Below are 23,539 nucleotides of genomic sequence, written 5' to 3'. Positions count from 1 at the left end.
GCAGGCAGATCACAAGTTCAAAGTCAGCCTCAGCAATTTAGCAAGGCCCTAAGCACCTTAGCAAGACCTTGTCTCAAAATAAAAATATTAAAGGGCTGGGGATATGGTTAAACACTCCTGAGTTCAATCACTACTAACAAGAAAGAGGAAGGGGCCAGAAACAAGACATACCACTCCATAATATGCCCCCAGTGACTTATTTCCTCCAACTAGATCCTAACTCCTACAGTTTACACCACTTCCTGGTAATTCCACCAAATTATTAATCCACCAATGGACTAATCCACTTATGATGCCAAAACTCTTGTGATTCAGTCAGTTCCTATCAGTTCCTGGGAGCCACAACTTTGAACATTGCTGCGTGGGGACCAAGCCTCCAACACAGGAGCCTATGGGGGACATTCCAGATCCAAACCATAATGCCTCCTGCTATAATAATCCAAGTTTCCTTCCTTCTCCTTGAAATGTCCTTCATTAATGAAAGTTTTCCTTATGGCCATATCTTATGGCCATAGTCTGAATACAATCATGTACTTAATTGTCAGTGTGCAGTTTTGATGCTTTTGGTTTTATCATGCTTTGGGTTGCATATATATAACTTAGGGAAAATGAATTATCTCTTCTAATTTTATAGTGTTTCCTATGCAACCCAAAGATATGTTTATAACATAGGGTGTATGAATGTGTGTGTGTGTGTGTAAATTCTATGCTATATAGGAAGCTCTTAGAGAATTGTTAATGCCTTCATTCTCTGTTGTATATTTCTTTTGATCAAAGTCCTGGTGCTGCCTTGCTTGATCCAATTAGACAATAACTATATAGTGTGGTTAGTCTTAATTTCAGGGTTTTTTTTTTTTTTGTGTGTGTGTGTGTGTGATACTGGGGATGGAACCCAGGGCCTCACACATTCCATGCAAGTGCTTTACCACTGAGCCATGTCCCTAGCCCCAATTTCAGTTATTTTTAAAAGTTAACTTGATACAACTTTACTTCTTTGAAATTAGGATCTTCAAATCAGTGGCTCTAATCAGGGATTCATATTCCTTACCAATGAAATGTGATAATATACATATAGTTAGGACCTACTCTAGATTACTGAATCACTTTGATATTCTTGACATATTTTTAACATATTTTAACTATGCTTGGTATGTTCATGGCATATCATGTCAGAATCATTGTTATATCTAAAAACTTTTCTTTAAAATATTATTTTCATCCATTTTTGTAAATTAGATACAATATCCATTCTTCTTTAAACATAGTAAATTATAATGTTTATAGATATTTTTGCAGAAACTTTTTTTAGATTGACTTTTGTTTTGTATACCATAGTAAAAACCACATGTTCTTTTCAGTTGCATTACAATTCTTGTAACAGAATTCCATCAGATCTTCACTTTTTAAGAAATGACCATTAATAAGTTAGCCACAGCTATTTTAAAACTTTTCTCATCTATAAATAGTTTTTGTTTTAATGTGATGTTTCCCTGAAAACATTTAAAATCAACCACAGGCCAACATGCTTCATTTTTAACAAAGAGAATCCCATGAAAGAAAGGTATGACAGGTACTTTTGTGTACAGGCTGCTGATGGCATCCTTTAAAGAATTTTGAGACCATAGCAATGAACAAGAATTTCAAGAACTCTAGTAAGAAAATTAGCTGTGTTCATGAGACTATTACTATTAACAAGATAATAAACACAGAGAACAAGAAGTAATCACATAAGACTAAATTAACTGATAAATAATGGCTCAGGAATTACTTGGAATAATACTGATATTTTAGTGTTCTTTTCTTTTCAGGGAGAACACTTGGGATTGAACCCAGTGGCACTTTACCACTGAGCTACATCCCCAGTTCTTTTCATTTTTTAATTCAAAATATAATCTCACTTAATTTCTTGGGGTCTCACTAAGTTGCTGAGGCTGGCCTTGAACTTCCAATCCTCCTGACTCAGCCTCCTGAGTTCCTGGGATTATAGGTGTGGACTATTACGCCCAGCTTAGTATTCTATTTTTAGATATATAAGGATATATTTCTCTTCTTGCTATGGAAATAAGAAACTTTAATAAGATTTTCTAAATCCAGGATGGGTTTGGAAGAGAAAATAAGGTATTATTCATGAATGTTTCATTTCAGTTTACAAAAGCATAATCTATATCTATAACTCACAACAATTTAATAGATTATGCTTTTGTAAACTGAAATGAAACATTCATGAAAATCTTATTAAAGTTTCTTATTTCCATATCAATATAATTACTTGCATGGAGTCAATAAGAATCCATCATTTTTGTTACCAGGACAGGATTTGAAACATTGGTTTTACAACAAAGGCTTTGCCTAGAATGACATTTGAAAATTATGCTCACTGAATCATATATGATCAGACCCTTGTAAGGAATTTGGGTTATATTAAGCCAATGCATATAAAGCATTCTTGGAAAAAAACTGACCTGGTACTTGGCATACAGATTCCCAACCTTATAAATGAATAGGGAAAGTATATCTTCCTGATGGGTACACAAACCTTAAGATATTTGGGAACCTCAAGAAGATTGGAATTCACCTAAATTTACAGGTACTGCAGGTGAAAACTGGTGGGGAATTCCTGACTTGGCTTCCTAGCCTCATGAGATTTTTTTTTAAAGCTTGATCTGAGATTCCTCGTGGAAAACTTCCAGTAAAGCAAACTTAAGAAGACCTATAAGATAAATTACCATTCTTGAAGCAACTATGTAAATAGTCATGCCAAGTGTAATGAGACCAACGTTATTTTACTTTTACCTAAAAAGAACCATTAAAAATAAAATAACATTTTATTTTTTTTTTTTGAGCAGAACTTTTATTCAAAATTCGATGAAAAAAAATAGGAGGATCAAAATCCATCCAGGAAAAGACTAACAGAAAATGGATAAAAGTGACAGCTTTGGCAAGGGGTCAATAGGAGATTTCATTCTGTTGAGGCTGATTCTAAAATGATCATGAAGTTGCAATACCAGAATTGGAAATGAAGATGAGGTTACTAATAGAAGCCAAAACAGCAGACCTAGAAAAAGAAATATTTTTTCAGAATTTCTCAGTGAAGATGAAAGTGGGGAGCAAGATGATGGATATGGGGCCCTTTAAAATTACATTCCATTCTTTTTTAAAAAATTAAGTTATCCATGTAACAACAATAACAACAAAAACAACATAGGTTTTTCAAATCATTCTTATTGGATTAAAATTGAATTTATTAATTTAAGGTAATAATTCTCATTGGATTAAAATTGAATTTATTAATTTAAAGTAATTCTCATTGGATTAAAATTGAATTATTAATTTAAGCTAATTAGCATGTTAAACTGTCATATAGAGGAATGTTGTTAAACTTAGTGTGTTGGTCTTATATCCAGCAACTTTTTAAGCTGTCTTAAGAATTCTAAAAGATTTTCTGTAGATTCTTTGGGTTCAGATGAATACCATAAATGTCCATTTTCTCAAAAGATGTATTGATTTTTACTTTTTTTACTCAAATTCTTCTACATTTTCTTTATTTTAAATATATTTTTCCTTGTCTCAGCTTGTAACAGATATTTATGCATGGACTCTTATACAAGCACACCAAATAAGGATGATGTTTGTTTCAGATTTGTTGTCTGTTTGAAAAAAGGAAACTGTTTTTAATAGGTTAAGGAAATTGATTTCTACTCCTGATTTTTAAAAATAATTTTCTAGTCATGAATAGGCATTGAATATTATTAAATATGTTTCATCTGTCTGTTAATACTGATCAGATTCTGGTTTTTTCTGTGACAAAATTACATTGGTAGATACAACAAATTTTGACCATCATTTAAAAATGCCTTGTCTCTGATACGTGTTTTTTTAAATGTACAACTGAAACAGAGGGTTGAATTACTTATGCTTCATAGTTCATGGGGTGCTATCACTATTGATCCCTGCACTGTTCTTGTCTTATTTAATTCATCTTTATTTATGTTTGCAGGCTTATAATTTTCTTTCCATATGACACTTAAGATCAAGGTTATAATAATTTCATAAAATCAGGTTCCTTTGCTTCTGTTAAGCAGTGTGAATAAGATAGGGAATATTTATTTCATGAAATTATAAAAGAAATCCCTACAAAATATCTGGAAGTTGATAACTATTTTTATACTTTGGCCAGTTTTGTTACTTTATATATTTCTATGTATTTACATATTTATATGGAAGTATTTCATTTATATTTTAAAATCATAAATTTAAAAATAATCATACTTACATTTTTCATATTATGTGCAGCTGTATCTATGCTTCCTTTATAATAAAATAACATTTTAAAAGAATTATTTTGTGATTAACTAATCCAGAGATTGATTTGTGTGTTTTTTTTTAAACTGGGAAAAAAATGGCTTATCAGATTTCCCTGTTCTTTGTAGTTAACTATTTTCACCTGTCGTTAATTGTGAGCAATGGATAAGTGTACAATCTCTTCTGATTGAAATCTCTTCTCTGATTGAAATTTAATTGAGTTCCTCTCCTTCCCTGTCACAAAACCAGTTTGGATACTTACCTTTAAATTGGACTAGATCCTGCTACCCTCCCCAAAATGAGTATTCTTACTAAATTTTCAATTCTTTCCAGTTCCTTCAATATCTGGCTATATAATCCTTCAAGCCAACACTCCCAATTTCCCTCTCCTCTTAAGGCTTCAACTCATGCAGAATTAAAATCTCATTGACCAGGCTCCAGAGGGACTCTGGATTGCCTTTGCATTGTCCCTTTTCCTCAAAATCTGAAGAAGCCATGTGAACTGAAGACCAAAAACTTGACATAAACCTTCACAAGGTCCTGCCACCAAGCAAAGCCTGAAGTGGGCTAGAATTCTTTACAGAAAAGCCATTGCCTAGACTAAGGGAGTCTGGCAAAATTCTCCATTCGTGTGTGCATTTATTTGAGAACAAGCCAAGAATGTGCCCATTCTTTTCACTGACAATGTGAAACTTTATCTAAGCCCTCAGCTCCCAGAAAGCATTAAGGACAGGCTGATGGAACATTCTATCTGACCTTAATCTGTTTGGTCTTCACATATGTTAGGGTCACTAAAGTGGAAATGTAATTTACAGTTTGAGATTAAGAAATACCGATTTTAAACAAACCTGATAAACCCAAAGAGTGGCCACTTTAGAGGAAGATGTAGCAACCTATTTGCACAGAAGGGCGATGCTCACTACCAGGGTTCACTTGGTAGACACCCTGCTCTGAAAATGACAAGACTGAAACTTGGGGTAAAAATGCAAGGCTCTCCAATGGAACACACCAAATATTTGGTATTTAAAGTTAAGGGAATCTGTCTGAATTCTCCTTCCTGATCTTTTCCCATCTGTCTATTGCTCCCTGATAAGCTTCAGAATAAACCATAAGTCTTTCATTAGGTATCCCAAGTCCTGAAGACATGACCATCTAACCCAGGTCACAAGCCTACTGTGGTCACAAGCCTACAAATATACATGTTTGGCCCATATGTATATTTTGTCTGGTCTGAACAGTGCTTTAAATTTGGTGTAATTAGCCAACACTTAAAAAGAGATGCTATGGACATAATTTCTGGATATTTCCTTCTGGCAAAAAAAAAAAAAAAAATCTGATACTCTGGCTATACTGGGTTCAAATTTCAGAAGGCAACAATTACTGGAGTCTGTTTGAGGATATTGGTTTTAATTGGAACTTGTCTTTTTCTGTGTGCCACAAGCCCCACCCCCATTATTAAGTCATTGAGACAGATTATCATTTACCATTCTATATCTAGCCTCCGTTGCTTATTTTCATCACCTGTTGAAAATCTATCCCCTACATACCTCTCTTATCCCTGAATCCTCTCTCCACTCTTTAAATTCATTCAATTTGCTTCTAGTTTCAAGAGAGATAATCTCACTCTATGTTTGTTTTCTCTGCCTATTTTATCCCAAATCTCACTCATTCTTCGGAAATTCAACAGAGATCAGAACCAGCACACGGATGAGGCAGAATAGGCACCTAGGCTGCAAAAATTAAGAAGGCATATTCACTCTCAGGTGTCAGCCGAGAGTAAGTGCTTCCTTAAATAAGAGCACTGACCACCTGACTTGCCTCACCCTAGCTCTGGAACTGACTCTGATATAACTTCTCTAAGAAGGCCTCCATGTTTATTCACCCTGCCCCTTCCCACCAACACACACATGCCCCAATCTAGATTAGGGGCTACAATGTGCTTACCCCTACCATAGAACTTTTCACATTGTATTGCAACTGTCTGCTCATCAACCTCCTTCAATACACCATGAGTTCCTCTGAGGGCAGGGAGGTTTGTTTCATGTCTCTGGATCCCTAGTCTATGGCACTTATTGGACACTCTGTATTTACTAATTAATGAATATCTATCAGGGATCCTCAGAAGAGGAAGGAGATTCTCTTAAGTGTATGTGGGAAACATTCTTCTTTCTTGTTCCTAGTTCCATGATGATATAGAAAGTCATCTGCCTGAAGTTCATCCTGAAACTTAACTGAATGGAAGCTCTATGAGGACAGGATATTTCATAGTAGGTACTCAATAAAAAAAATTATTTAACTAAGCCAGCCTGAGCAACTTAGCGAGGCCTTAACCAACTCAGTGAGATCCTGCCTCTAAACAAAATATAAAAAAGGGCTGGGGATGTAGCTCAGTGGTTAAGCACCCCTAGGTTCAATCCCCAGTAACCCCAAATATGTTCATTTAATGAATTGGGCTTTAGAATACACAGATTTTAGTAGTAATCTAGCACTATCTAGCTGTGTGAGACATTCAACAATTACTTCCCTACCTCTAAGTCTCAGTTTCCAGTATGTTGAATGAGCATAAACTAACTCAATCTCTCTCTCTCTCTCTCTCTCTCTCTCTCTCTCTCTCTCATTAGTTTGTGTAAAATGTGTTTGTCAAGCAATCTAAAAGTTATCAACTTCTTTTCTCTTTTAATCTGTAAATTACATTGTTCAAGCAAATTTGTACATGGGAGCACAGTACAAAAAGCTACTTAATTTGAGCTTGTGTGGATGGAAGACACTGAGGACCCAAGGAGCACAGTTTGAAAGGGCCTGAGACCTGTGCTGCGGTTCCACAATGCCCACTGAGATTCTGATTATTTTGGTCTAAGATAGGTCCTAAGATTCTGGATGAATAAGATCCCTAGGAGATTCTGATATGAAGCTATATTAGACATAACTTAACTAGATGCTCTAAGGTCCCTGCCAATACTGACATTTTATGCTTCTACATTTTCCTTTGGCAGTTAATTTGGAAAGTATCATCAAACCATCACCTTTGCCTATAAATTAAGTTCTACTACATTTCTAGTATAGTCAATAACAACTACAAGTTACTGAGTACCAATTTAATGCCAGACATTGAGCTAAATGATTTACATATACTCTCTGATATGCATGTGTATGTGTGTGTGTGTGTGTGTGCACATTCTTTGATTCACTTCTCACAACCTTATAAGGTAGATTATACTCTCCAATTCATGGATGAGAAAAACAAACTCAACAAATGCAAGTAACATTGCCAAGATCCCATTGCCAATAAATAAAACTCAAATCTAAAGCAGATTCCATAAACACCTGAGTCAGATTTTCTTTGGCTTCTGAGCCAAAGAGGTCAAGAAAAAGCCAGAGAATGCCAACTAAAGGCATACATATCTTGCTCTAAAGAAGTGATAAATATGCAGTGAGACACCAACTCCCACTAGTCCTTTCTATACACAGAGAGTTCAGGATAGGTCCTAGAGTTCATCATCAAGGGAAGAAACTCTTCAGAGAAGCCTTAGGCTTTCCTCTGTGTGCTCTAGAGTAACTGCCATCTCTCCTAGGATCTGCAATGGGGTTTACACTACTGAGTTACCTCTTGGAGCCGTCATAAAAAATATACTATGGAAAGGCCCTCTGCACATATAATGTGAGATCTAACAACGCAACCCAATATTCCATCTTACTATACTTTTTATGATTTTTTCCAGTGAAACAGAAGATTTACTGAGGCAAGGCCAGTAATGTTGGTGATTAAAGGGTTGGCACACTCTGCTGTCTCAGCTTCTAGGGCAATTGTAGTTTCCCAACAGTAGCCACCCAGTACGGCCCCCAAGATTTCTTCTCAAAGCCCCAAAGAGTCTCAGCCTCAGCTGTTGGAGCACTGGCTCTTCCTCTCACTCCCACCACAAATCCCAGTTTTTAAAATGATAAATTCAACAAGGATAATGACCATAATAGGCCAATGGATTTTCAAAATCTCTCTTCAGTTCCCATTAATAAAAGTCAGTTCCTTAGAGTAATGGGCAGATGATAATTAGGAGTTCCTGAAATTGGCAGGCAAATGATGAGTGAGTTAAAGAGTTATTGTAAATTATACATCAAGAATCAAAGATGTCACAGGCAACAGCTCTCATGGAGCCCACAGACACCCCCAGGAATCTGGCAGTGCCAGATTTTATTTTGGTCTGAAAGTCACTATACTCAAGCTCACACACTCACTTTTTCCAGCATGGCATTAGTTTACAACTGTGCTGACTTTCAGAGGGGTGAAAGAGTTGAAACACAAAGTTCAATATAAAGGGTGACATGGGCAATGACTCAGGCCTACTGCTTGACTTTGAGGCAAACGGGTACTTGTTCAAAGTCACACCATTCTAGCAGAAATGGGAAGCATTTTATGAAATTGCATGTGCCATATATCTTCCACTCTTTAAAGTCATCAACTGATAGGTAAAACAGAATCTATTTTAAGAAGTAAATACAGGACTAGGGATATAGTTCAGTGGCAGAGCCCTTGCCTACCATGTATAAGATCCTGGGTTCCAACTCTATCACTACAAAAAAAATCAGATCTTATATTAACAATAATGTTGAACTAGCTAACATTTACTTAGGCACTGTGCATACTTGGCATTTATTATCTCATCCCCAATTTATGTATAAGAAAAATTAATACTCAAAGAGGTGACATCACTTTCCAAAAGTTATGGGGCTAATAATCTGCAGAGCTGCAATTCAAATTTGGGCTGTCTGACTCCAGAGCCCATGATCTGTCTTTTTAATAAGTCATGCCCTTGAACAAGGATAGATACACAGAAGTAGAATGAAAGGGCATCAATAGGGAAATAATCCAAATTCAAATAACTACCTCACTTAGCCAGTTAACCAAAATATCTACCAATCTTACTCTCATAAAAATATTAATTGCAATTCTAATTGTAATAGTAAAATTTTTGAAACAAATAAAGTATAACTTCTATATTAATCTAATACAAATATATCCATTATTTATTCATTTAGCAAACATTAATTGAGCACCTATTATATACCAGGAACTCCTTTATGTGCAGGGAAAACAAGAGTGAACAAAACAATATCCAATAAGCTATTTTTGTGCAGGGAATACCCTGTTTGTTATCATAATTTTATACTTTGTTATTAAAATATACTACAGGAGGCACCTATTTTTTTGAGAGAGAGAGAGAGAGAGAGAGAGAGAGAATTTTAATTTTTTTTTTTTTTTTTTTTAGTTTTCGGCAGACACAACATCTTTGTATGTGGTGTTGAGGAACGAACCCGGGCCGCACGCATGCCAGGCGAGCGCGCTACTACTTGAGCCACATCCCCAGCCCGGCACCTATTAATAATAATACACTTCTATATTTTAGTTCTGGGGCTTATAAATGTAACAATTAACATTTTCCAGTAATATTAGATCATCCATAATAGTTCTATGGTTCAATGTTCTCATCTGGAGAATGTTTTAAACTACCCCTTTAACTCAAGGTCAGCAAACTTTTTCTTAACCAGCCAGAAAGTAAACATTTTAGTCACTGAGGGCCATGTATCACTGTCACTACCACTCAATGCTGCTGTTGTACCATAAAAAATACCCATAGATAATACTTGAAAATAATGGTAACTGTGTTCCAGTAAGACTTGATTTACAAAAATAGGTGATAGACTGCCCTTAACGCAAGGGCCACAGTTTGTTGACTCTTGCTTTAACTTCATAACAACTAAAGCAAACACAGAGTTTCGTTTACTTCCACTGTTTAATTTCATCTTGGTAACATCTTTTTAAAAAAATATTTTTAGGAGGCTGGGGTTGTGGTTCAGCGGTAGAGTGCTCTCCTGCCATGTGCGAGGCCCTGGTTTGATCCTCAGCACCACATAAAAATAAATAAACAAAAATAAAAGTATTGTGTACAACTAAAAAATAAACTTTAAAAATATCTTTAGTTGTAGATAGACACAATGACTTTATTTCATGTATTTATGTGGTGCTAAGGATCAAACCCAGTGACTCACACATCTAGGCAATCACTCTTCCACCGAGCCACAACCCCAGCCATTGGTAACATCTTTGAGATGTTCACCACATTTTATAGAGGACAAAAATGAGACTCAGAGAGGGAAAATACCTTTTCCAACATCACACAGCTAATGGAACAATTTATTCAATCCATTTACCAAGGGAGATGCCAACTTCCTGTTGTCTGAAAACATGTACTTATATAAACACTAATTTTTAAGCTTTCCAGGGGAATTTGTTCATTATAAGAACACTACTTAAAGGTCATTTTAAAAAATACACAAAATCACTCTTTACATTATCCACTACAGAAATATTTATTTTACTGCATTAGATGCTTTAAAGGAAAGTCCCCCTGCAGACTGAGTCAAGGGCTTCAATGGAGGTTTACAGATGTCTTGATTGGGGCTTTTATTTTTTTCTTTTGGTACTGGGGTTAATGAACCCAGGGGCCCTTAACCACTGAGCCACATCCCCAGCCATTTTTTATATCTTATCTAGAGACAGGTTCTTGCTAAGTTCTTGAGGCTGGGGAACCATCCTCCTGCCTCTGCCTCTTGAGTGCTGGGATTACAGGTATGCACCACCATGCCTGCTCTTGATTGCTTGTGTTGTGAGTAAATCACTAACAGAAAGTTTCCTCATCTTTCCTAAGCAGCCTTCCAGGGACTGGACACTGGACCAGACAAAATGAAGACATGCAAGTGTTCAGTATCTGCAAACCAAGGAAGCCACACAGCCTTGGGCCTACCTTAAGAGGTGGGCACAGTAGCCCATGCCTGTAATCCCAACATCTTGGAAGGCTGAGGCAGGAGGATCAAAAGCTCAACCTCAGCAATTTATTGAGGCCCTAAGCAACTTAACAAAACCCTGTGTTAAAAAAATAAAAAGGCGGGGGGGGGGGGGGGGGGCTGAAGTTGTGGCTCAGTTGGTAGAGCGCTTGCCTTACATATGTAAGGCACTGGGTTTGATCCTCAGCACCATATAAAAACAAATAAATAAAATAAAGGTATTAAAAACTAAACAAATAAAAAATAAAAAGGGCTGGGAACGTGGCTCAGTGGTAAAGCACCTATGGTTCAATCCTTGGTTTAAAAAAAGAGAGAGAAAGGTATATGGCCACATGAAACTGAAGACTCACCAATGTTAATCTCATCGTCAGTCAGAGTGTCTCCAATAAAATCAAATTGAAAGGACTGCAGCGTCTGGGAAAATTTCTGAACAGCAGAGGAGTAATCTGCAAAGAAAGGAGGACAGGAGAAATAGTCAACATTGTTACCCTTTAATTGCTTTCATCATGTCTGTTAGAGTATATAGAGAACAAAGGAAGTGTTCTGGACAGGTAGCAACTTGCACTTAAAGAAGTCAAACAAAAGATTATACTTTCAGAAGGAAATTTAAGCAACTAAACTATAAATTAAAGAACAGGAGAATGGGATAGCTTAGTGAAGTCCTTCTTAACATTAGGGGATATGCTTCATGGCTACACCCTGCTCCTCTCTGACTAGTTTTACTCAAAGCCTGGAAGACCTGAAACTACATAGTTGCACTCTTTTTATTTATGTATTTTATTTATATTGGTGCCAGGATTGAACCCAGGGTTGTGTTACCAGTAAGCCACATCCCCAGCCCTTTCTTATTTATTTATTTATTGAGACAGGTTCATGCTAAGTTACTTAGGGCCTTGCTAAGTTGCTGAGCCTGGCTTTGAATTTGCAATCCTCCTGCCTCAGCCTCCTGAACTACTATAATTACAGGTGTGGACCACCATGCCTGGCTATAGTTGTACTCTTTTTACTTTTTATTTATTTTATGTTTATGCAGTGCTAAAGATCAAACCCAGTGCCTCACACGTGCTAGGCAAGTGCTCTGTAACTGAGCTACAGCCCAAGGCCCTATAGTTGCACTCTAAAGGGCCTGCTTTAAGGATTTGTTAAACCTCCATTATAAGCAGTGAAATAAATGCATTCTTACGTTTCATATAAAAATATGCACAATCGATCTACAAAGAAAGAATGTATCTCCATTTTAGAGATATAGCACTAAAGATCCCAGACCTAGGTGGCAGTGCTAGAACTAGAAGCCAGGTGGTCAGTCTGCCTCTACAGGGGCCTTCCCATGACAACATGCGTGCAACCTGGACATTTTACACATTAAACCAGATGACAGCCTGGGTTAAAACATTGCCTACAAGGAGAACAGATTTAGCTTGTTCACAGGATATTTACCAAGGAACCTTGCCTAAGGAAGCAATGAATATTGTGTGTGTGTACGTGTGTGTGTGTGTGTGTGTGTGTGTGTGTGTGTGTGTCTCAGAGTGATCTAAATGGATAAATGCTTTTATTTTTGGTCAATGATTTTGAATTTTAGTATATAATTTTTTAATTCGTTTTATTTTATCTTTTTTTACAGCTTTATTTTGCTTATTTTTAAGTTGTGCTGACGATGGAATTCAGTGCCTCACACATGCGAGGCAAGTGCTCTACTGCCAAGCCACAACCCCAGCCCCTAGTATATAAATTTTTAAAATGATATAAAATAAAATCCTATTTAGCTACAGTTTTGAGAATTTTTTTTGTACCAGGTATTGAAACCAGGAGTACTTGACCACTGAGCCACATCCCCAGCCCTATTTTGTATTTCATTTAGAGACAGGGTCTCACTGAGTTGCTTAGGGCCTCACTTAGTTGCTGGGGCTGGCTGGGATTACAGGCATGGGCCACTCAGCCCAGCTAAGAAATTATTTTTAAATATGACTTTCTGCCAGGGCTCTAAGCCAAACAACCTCTTGACTCTTGCTACTCCAAGAATGATTCTTAGGTCAGCAATAGCATCATCACCTGGAAGCCCCACCCAAGACCTCCTAAATCAGAAACTACATTTTTAACACAATTCTTAGGGGATTCATATATCTGTTAACCCATTTTGTCCCAGATCCCAGATATCATATTTACACAATGTCCTATTTATAGAACAGTTTATATATGTAAAAGATACTATGTTGCCTTAATGTCCTATTTATAGCACAATCTATCATCATTCCAAATGATAATAAACAATATGTAAGCTCTAGATTATTATAAGAGTGGAAACTTGATTTGATAAAGGTGTATGGATAGGGGGCCTCAGAGGTACTCAGATTTAGACAAGTTCATCAGGGTAGAGCCCCCATGATTGGAACCTGGTAGAATTATAAGAAAAAGAAGAAACTACAGAGATACACAGACATTCACACACACTCCCTGCCTCTTGACCTTGCCATATGATGCCCTGTACCACCTCAGAATTCTGAAAACAAGAAGGCATGTGGCCACTCATATTTGTACGTACATAAACATGAACCAAAATACACGTCTTTTCTCTAATATATCCAGTCTATAAGTGTTGTGTTATTAGCAACAGAAAATGGACTAATACCAACACTACATTTTCCTAGAGTTTCATAAAATGGAATCATATAAAACATACATTTTATGTCCACTAAAGTCTGTACAATACTTCAAAAATTAATCCACATTATCATGTGTATTAGCAATTCATTTTTTATTGCTAAGTAATATTCCACTGTGTAAATATATTAAAATGCGTTCATTTACTCATCTATTCATGCATATTTATGTCTTTTTTGTTTCTCATAATTGTAAATAAAGCTGCTGTAAACATTCATAAGGCTGAGTTCAGTGATGCAAACCTAATAATCCCAGCTACTCGGGAGGCTTAGGCAGGAGGGCAGCAAGACTAAAGCCAGCCTCAGCATCTTAACAAAACTCTCAGCAACTTATTGAGACTCCATCTCAAAATTAAAAAAAAAATATATTAAAATGGACTGAGGAATGTAGCTCAGTGGTAAAGCACCCCTGGGTTCAATCCCTGGTACTGAAAAAAATATCATGCAAAGACTTTCGAGGATACGTTTTCAATTCTTATGGGTAAATACCTAGAAGATCAATAAGTGGGTTATATGGTAAGCTGGAAATTATGCTTATATAAGAAAAGGTCAAAATGTCTTCCAAAGTAATTTACTATTTCCTATTTATATTAAAAATGTATAAGAATTTTAGATGATCCACATACTTACCAACACCTGTCAATTTACATATTTATTTTCATTTTAGAAATTTTAATGGTAGTACAGTGTTATCTCTCTGTAATTTTAATTTGCACTTTCATGATAAATAATGGTACAATCTTATATGCCAACTGGATTTTAATAACCTCTAGATAGTTTCTCTTCTTATCATTGAGCTGAAAGATATCTTTATATATTCTAGATATAAGTTTTTCATCAGACTATGTACAGCAAATATTCTCTAAATCAACTAAAGGCTTCACAATCTGAGTAATGTTTATTCTAGAAAAAGGAATGAACCTAAGTAAGAACAGTGACCTTTATTGCTGTATTAAGTTATGTTAATCATATCAATGTCTCCCCAACATCATTGAAAAATCAACAGCCTTACAGCTGCAATAACTGTGAAAACCAACATTTTAGCAGCCACTGGAGGAGAAAAAATGTTATTGGAGTTTCTTAAGGTTTCCCCTCAGAGAATTATCACTATTTATCCAGTTTGACAGGTCCTGAAAGCTTCATTGTCAGGGCTTATATTTGCTTGTCCCAACTTGAAGCCCATTCTGTGAAAACAACACTACCATGAGAATATTTGTTGAAAACAATCATCCAAAATTTTTAATGACTACCATTATAAATGGAGGGGGATGATATAGTGTATGTTTTGAGTTGTAGTTGGACACAATACCTTTATTTATTTATTTTTATGTGGTGCTGAGGGTCAAACCCAGTGCCTTCCACATGCTAGGTGAGTGCTCTACCACTGAGCCACAACCCCAGCCCCAATATAGTGTAATTTTGATTTGCATTTCCATGATTGCTAAGGGTGTTGAACATTTTTAAAAATATATTTGTTGGCCATTTATATTTTTATTTTGAGAAATTTCTATTTGTATCATTTAGCCATTTATTAATGTGCATTTTAGTGTTAAGTTTTTTGAGGTCCTTATACATGGTGGGTATTAATCACCAGTCAGAAAACTAGCAAAGACTTTCTCACATCCTGTCGGCTCCCTCTTCATGCTCTCAATTATTTCTTTTGCTGTGCAGAAGCTTTTAAATTTGATGCTGTCTCAGTTATTGATTCTTGCTTTTATTTCTCGAGCTCTAGGAATCTTGTTAAGGAAGTCAGTTCCTATGCCAATATGATGAAGTGCTGAGCCTATATTATCTTCTAGCTAGTGCAGGGTTTCTGTTCTAATTCCTAGGTCTTTAATCCATTTTGAGCTGACTTTTGAGCAGGGTGAGAGATAGGGGTTAAATTTCATTCTGCTGCATATGGATATCTAATTTTCCCAGCCCTATTTGTTAAAAGGCTATATTTTCTCCAATATATGTTACAGGCACCTTGTCTAATATGTGATAACTATATTTATGTGGGTTTATCTCTGTGTCTTCTGTTCTATTCCATTAGTATTCGTGGCTCTTTTGATGCCATTACCATGATATTTCTGTTACTATGACTCTGTACTACAATTTAAAATCAAGTTTTATGATTGCTTCCAGCATCAGGCTTACTGTTCAGTATTGTTTTGGTAATTCTGGGTTATTTATTCTTTCATATGAATTTTAGGACTCAAATTATTCAAAATTGTGGTGGCCTAAGACAACTTGACAAGTTGGGGTTAACTCTTGGTTAAAAAAAGAGACAGATGATGACAATTAGACAATGAATGCCTACATGGGGTTTTGAAAAGCTCCAACATATCCTGAGAAATCTAGAAAGACATGCATGTGAAGGCATTTGTGCATATCCTGGGTTGTGTGTATGCTCATGAAGGATTTGAGTACCTAATTTTTCATCCCTGACTAATCTTGCACAAATAGAAAGAAAATGGTAAGGCAAAATTTTCGATTTCCTATCTGAATATTAAAGGCCTACCCCTATCCCCATGCACACATCCAAACTCCTTCAGCAAAGATGAAGAGCCTTACTAGTTTCTATTATTTAATGAAACCATTGTCCAAACATTAGGTTTCCAGTAAATTAACCTACTAGACATTTCTGTGACTTCATAAAACAATTATACAGACTTTACATAATTATTCTATAAAGTTAATAAACAATAATCCTAAATAATGACACCAAATCCTGGAGAAATGGGGAAGATCTAATTTCCAAAACTGTCACAGTCTATTACATTAAAATGTTCACTTTTCAGGAATTATGAGACACATATAGGAAAAATTGGTACATATTCAAGAAAAATATGTAACCAGTTAGAACTGTCCCTGAAATACTACATAAATCAGCAACCAAAAGAGTTGAGAAATGGCTATAAGACAAAATGTTTAAAAGACAAAAATTATGACTAGAGACAAAGAAAGGAATGTGATAATGATAAAAGAATCAATTAATCAGAAAAACATTATAATTACAAAGATATATTTACCAAATAACTGATAAAAATATATGAAGCAAAAATCCTACAGAAATGAAGGAAGAAATAGATGAGCCAGGGAAAAATAGTTGAAAATGTCACTGTTCCATGTTCGATGATAAATAGGCAGAAAAATCAAAGAACACAAGACTTTAAGAACACTGTAAACCATCTACAACTAACATAAATCTATAGAACACTCTTATGTAATTCTACCAAGAAAATATACATTCTTCTCAAGTTCACAAGGAAATTCTCTATGATACACTATCTGGTAAGCTGAAACAGAAGCTTCAATAAATTTAACAGGATTGAAATTATACAAAGTGTTTTATGGCCATAAGTGGATAAACAGCCATATTCATACTACATAAAAGTATAACATTCCTAGAAAATAATTTAGGGGAAAACCTACATGACCTTTGATATTTCAATGGCATTTTACATACAATATCAAAGGTATAATCAATAAAATAAATGATTGATAAACTGGACTTCATTCAATTTTTTGGAAAGCTTCTCCTTTCAGTCAGGCATGGTGGTACACGCCTGTAGTCCCCTGTAGTCCCCTGTAGTGCTACTCGGGAGACTAAGACAGAAGGATCTCTTGAGCCCAGGAGTTCAAGACCAGCCTGGGCAACAGAGCAAGATCCTGTCTCAAAAATAAGCTGCTTCTCTTTGAAAGATAGCATCAGTAAACTTCAAAGAGAAGTGACAGACTGGGAGAAAATATGTACAAAAGAATTATCTGATAAAAGACTGGTATCCAAAATATAGAGAGGACTCTTAAAACTTAATAGTAAGAAAAAAATGATATAATTAAAAATTAGGAAAAGGATCTGAGAATATAACTCTCCAGAGAAAATCTATAGGGGGCAAATTAGCATATATAAAAATACCCAACACTGTATGCTAGAAAGGATGTGGAGCAATAAGAACTCTCATTGTTGGTAGGCATACAAAATGGCACATCCACTTTGGAAGATAGTTTGACCATTCCTTATAGAACTTAACATGCTCTATAGTTATAAGATACAGTAATTGCACTCCTTGATATTTACTCAAATGAGTCAAAAACATGTGCACACAAAAAAGTGCACAAAGGGGACTAGGGTTGTGGCTCAGCGGTAGAGCACTTGCCTAGTATATGTGAGGCCCTGGGTTTGATCCTCAGCACCACATAAAAATAAATTAAAAATAAAGGTACTGACAACTACAACTAAAAAATAAATATTTAAAAAGTACACAAATATGTTCATTGCAGTTTTATTCATTATTGATAAAACTTGAAAGCCACAAAGATCTATGTGATGGTTAATCTGAATTCTCAACTTGATTGGATTAAGAGATATCAAAGAATAAAAGGTTTCTGATTGTCTCAGTCAGGGTGTTTCTAGGAATGATTGCCATTTGGGACAGTGAACTAAAGCAGAGACCCATCCTAAGTGTGGGCAGCACAGTCCAATAGATTGGAGGCTCAGATGGAATAAAAAGTCAAAAGAACAAGAAAGGAGAAACAGATACAAGCTTTGTTCTTCTTGAACAGGTTCCTTTTTAAAATTACATCTACTTTTAATTTTTTTATTAGAGCTTTTTAGTTATACATAGTAGTCAGGATCATCCCAACAAACACATACATGCATGGAATTCAATTTCAGTTCAGGATCCACACCTTTTCTCTCCTGTCCCATCCCCCTACCCCCGCTCTCCTCTATTTTTCTAGATTTCCTTTCTCAATTGCTGAGGATATCAGACTATAGCCCCTTCACTCTTCCAAAGTGTACTCTGACCAGTGACTCTCCAGGAAGTTCCCAGGCCTTGCTTCCAGTCACAGAATAGGGCTGCATCACTATTCCTTCTTGTCTTGAGGCTTCAGCTTCTTTGACTGGGCAGCTACTGGTTCCTATAGCTCTCCAGCCTGCAGACCACCATTATGGGATGATCCAACTTCTGGTTATGTAAGCCAATCTAATAAATCCCCTTTTTATAACATATATCTCCTATTGGTTCTGTTCCTCTAGAAAACTCTGATGAATGCAATCTCCTTCAACAGATCTTCAATAGATGAGTAGATAAATAAATGTGGTAGAGCCAGATAATTAAATATTATTCAGTATAAAAAAGTTATGAAAAAAGCATGGAACAAACTTAAGTGCAGATGACTAAGTAAAAGAAGGCAATATAAAAAGTCTAAGTCTATAAAAATGATACTGATATTAACAGAAAAAAAAGTCTAAGTCTAAATGCTGTATGATTCCAACTACATGACATTCCAGACAGGGTAAAACTATAGTGACAGTAAAAAAAAAAAAAAAAAAAGATTAGCAATTTTTAGAGGTAAAGGAGAAGAGTGAGGAAAATAGGCAAAGCACAAAAGATTTTTAGGGCAGTGATACTACAATGGTAGATACAGTTCATTACATAGTTGTCCAAACCTAGTAAATATGTAACACCAAAAGCAAACCCTGATATAAACTATGAAATTTAGTTTGTCAAGACATGTTAGTATAGTTCATCAAGTATAAAAGATGTACCACTCTGGTGCAGAACTTTGATAGTGGAGGAGCCTATGCTATGACATATGTGAAACTTGAAACTATCCTGCTAAAACTATATATTTCAAAACAGCATATGGCATCTATTTATTCTGTAGTAAATAACTGTGCTAATTAAAACTTTTTGAAGAAGAAAATACTATGTCAAGAGAAAAAAGACAGACACAAAGCATCACATGCTGTGTAATCATTTAAGTTTCATATCCAAAATACACAAATATGCAGAGACAAATTAGTGGTTTCTGGGCAAGGGAAAAAGGGGAAGACTACTAACAGGTATGAGTGTTTGATGATATGATTAATACACGGTTGAATAAAATAGTTTGATGGATGCACATCTATGAATATACTAAAAACACTAAATCATACACTTTTGAGGTAAAATTTATGCTGTAAAAATAAATCTCAATAAAGCTATCATTAAAATATGAATGGAACAAAAGAAAAAAATATGAATGGAGAAGGGAGATAGGTGTGCCTAGAAGGAGTAGCACAAAGCAGGTATTTGCAGTGATAAAAATATTTCTGGATCCTGATTATAATGATGGTTAAGCAAATCTACACATGACAAAATGGCATAGAACTAGACATACCCACTTTACCTGCTTTTTATATTGGGCTATATTTATGCAAGATGTCTCATTAAGAAAGGTACACATGGGCTTGCATTGTAGCTCAGTAGTAGAGCACTTGCCTAGCACACATGAGGCACCGGGTTCAATCCTCAGTACCACATAAAAATAAAGGATTGTATCCATCTACAACTAAAAAATACATTGTTTAAAAAGAAAGGTACACATGATTCTATTTTGAAGCTTCTTATAAATCTACAATTGTTTTAAAATTCAAAATGTGTAAATTCTTTTTCCATATCTTATTTATCCAAGTGAATTCGAAGCTTCCTTCAAATGAAAATTGGTATCATCTTCATGTCTACACTGGCTTTTATTGTCCTCCCATGAAAAACAGATTCCTCAAAAATACCCCAGATTACTATAGAAAGAATTAATTTATATAAATTTAATTTATATAATTTAAAAATTATATAAATCCTCTCTTTCCTCCCTTTCCTAATAAAAACTGCAAATTTAGCCAGGTATGGTACCATTCAGGTATAATCCCAGCTACTTGAGAGGCTAAAGCAGAGGACAGTGATTTCAAGTTCAGCCAGGACAATTTAGTGAGCCCCTGTCTCAAAATTTAAAAATTAGTCTGGCATGGTGGCTCATGCTTGTAATACCAGTGACTCAGGAGGCTGAAGCAGGAAGATTTCATATTCAAGACTAGCTTCAGCAACTCAACGGGGCCCTGAGCAACGTTAAGACACAGTCTCAAAATTTTGACAATATGGCTCAGTGATAAGCACCTCTAGGTTCAATCCCAAGCAGCTAAATAAATAAATAAATAAATAATGCACTGGGGGTGTATCTCAATGGTAGATTACTTGCCCAGCATGCACAAGGCACTGTGTTCAATCTCCAATAAGTACTACTCCCCCCCAAAAAAAACCCTGCTAATTTAGCATATTTGAGTATTGCCTGTGCCATTCCAAAACCTGGAGCTCAGAAGAGAAATTCAACTTCTTCTAGCCTAACAGAAATCCAGGTGTTCTACTAGGGTTTAAGTATAATTCCATGTCACATCCAAGATATAGGTGGTCTAGGGTAACATGACCTAAAAAGCCACTTTTAGAAGACAAGCCCTCTAATGTATATTACCAGTCACTATCAAAGAAGATTTCATTGAATTGACTAAAGCTGTTATTGCAATCATCTACATGGGACACTTACTTGGTGGATAAAAGGAGGGCATCTGATAGAGACTGCTATTTCATTAAAATTTAATTTATATAATTTGAAACATCCCTCTTATAATTTTAATTACTGTCTCTAAACAACCTTGTTTACTTCTAGTTTATCTATTGATATTGAAGTTATTTTAAATATGTATTAATTTATTTTAAATAACACCAATAAACTAATTGTATGTTAACATAAATAACATTTTATGGAAAAATGTTTTAAAAAGCAAGTAATATATCAAGAATTGGAATTATTTTACATTTTTATAAATCTCTTTAATGTCTGGCTTAAAACAGCTAGACTGTCATATCTACTTCTGCATTCAATTTGTTGTGATATGTTGTTTCAGCTGAAGATATAAAGAAATCCTATTTACACACAGATTATAATATTTTTCCTTGCTCTGGCACTGAATTAGTCCATTTTCTGCTGCTATAACAAAATACCTAAGGTTGGACATGTATAAGAAAATAAGTTTATTTTCCTCACAGTTTTAAGTGAAGTGGCCTCCTCTGGTCAGCCTCTAGTGAGGGCCTTCTGGAAATATGACAACATGGAGGATGGCACTATGGTAGGAGTGCATACAAGAGGGAAAGAGAAGTCACATGGCAAGATAGGAAGCCATGGTGATACAGAGACCAGTCTTACTCTTTTAATAACAACCCACTCTCACAGGAAATATTTGGGTCCTAAAATACCTACATTAAAACCTTCTAATAACAGCATGCCCAATAACCCAATTAACTTCCACTAGGCCCTTACCTCTTAAAGATTTCACAAGCTTCCAACATAGACTAAGGACCAAGCTTCCAAGACATGGCCCTTTAAGGGACACATTCAAATCATATCCAAAGCAGAGCACAAACCAAAACTGGACAAGTGGTAGTTTCTTAAAAATTAGTTGCAATGTAGTATCAAGAACCTTATCAATTGCGTTTTCATACCATCATCCACTGAAAAATGTTGGTCAGTCTTGTCATATGAACAGATTTTTGCTTGCACTGCATGAATCTTTTACCTATGTGTGATTTGGTCATATCATATACTGGTCCTTTGGAAAATACTGGTCCATTGGGTTATGCAAATCTTTGAATTTTGATTCAATATATATTCATTATTCAACATAAAGAGCACATTGCTAATATCACACCAACCTCATCAAAAAGTCTAAATATTGGAAAGCTGTGAAGCACACAAAAGTGGGTACATACATTCCATAGTTCCAATTTTTGCCTGAAAACTGGATTTTTTGATGTGTTAGAGATCAGACCTGGAGCTTCATATAAAACTTGAATTTTATTGTTGATGACAAATAGTGTTGTTTTCTTAAAGTGGGAGACTCATTTCAATTCAAGAGGAATGACTCTGCCCCCAGCAACCAACAGACTTACCAACCATGTAATTGAGCCAACACACTAATATTAAACTATATTGTCAATGACAGCAAGGACCCTATATCTCCAACACCTAAATATGCCTTTCACAGAGAGGTATTCATCAAATACCTTTTGAATAAATAAATGAACAAATTCACCAAAGCCACAGTGCATGTCAGGTTCTATATCGGATGCTAGGAAGACAAAATATATAAGATACACTTCATGCCCTCAGAGTCTCAGAGTATAGAAGAGAAGGCATACATGAAGAAATCCTTGAAATCCAGTGTAATTCATAAAAAAGGAAAGGAACAAAGAACAAAGAGTAAAAGTAGAATGAATGATTGACTCTGAGAGTGCGGTAGGGATTTCAGAGAAAGCCTCACTGAGGAGTGCCATTTTAGCTGAATTCAGTGGGAGATCTCTGGTATGGATTAGAAGCAAATTACACAGAATAACAGTTACAAACACACACACACACACACACACACACACACACACACACACAAATACACAAACACTGTATATTTAGGAAATTACAGACTTACGGTAGCTAAGTTATCGTTGAAGATAAGTCTAGAAAGCTAAAGGGCCTGCCTTTAAGAAGCATTGCATGAAATACTAGGGGATTTGAACATCATCATATAGGTAATGAGCCATTAAAATCTTCCAAGAAGACTGAGAAAATATACATAGTAGAAAATCATTCTAACAGCTCTCAGGAGACTACTACAATAACATTACAGAGTACATTCAAACACATTTATACCTTGCTATTATGATTGCAAGGAGAGATGTTTAGGCAAAAGAAAGATGTTAGTGACTAACATAGTATGAAATGAGAAAGAGTTAAGCTAATTTTCAGCAACTAGACAAATGAATTACCTCTTAACCCAGAAAGAATAGAAGGGGAGGAGCAGGTTTGGAAATTGTTAAATTTGAGATACAGTAGGGGTACTCAGATGATGCAAGCATAATGTTAGATTTAGGGTCTGGAGCTCAGGAAAG

The 23,539-nt window shown here is 35.6% G+C and overlaps 1 protein-coding gene across 1 annotated transcript in view; it reads right to left on the bottom strand.

The window, feature by feature from the left end:
• OPHN1 (oligophrenin 1) overlaps positions 1-23,539 on the bottom strand; it is a 388,053-nt gene that overhangs the window by 261,588 nt on the left and 102,926 nt on the right. The window contains exon 3 of the mRNA XM_081278189.1: positions 11,490-11,585. Coding sequence (XP_081134315.1) covers positions 11,490-11,585 — 96 coding nt within the window. The remainder of the gene's footprint in view (positions 1-11,489; positions 11,586-23,539) is intronic.

Source organism: Spermophilus citellus (genome assembly GCF_964194105.1).
Source record: "Spermophilus citellus genome assembly, chromosome: X".
In the NCBI taxonomy this organism is placed as follows: domain Eukaryota; kingdom Metazoa; phylum Chordata; class Mammalia; order Rodentia; family Sciuridae; genus Spermophilus; species Spermophilus citellus.
The sequence above is the reverse complement of the archived record's forward strand: the minus strand, read 5'-3'. Positions and strand labels throughout refer to the sequence as shown.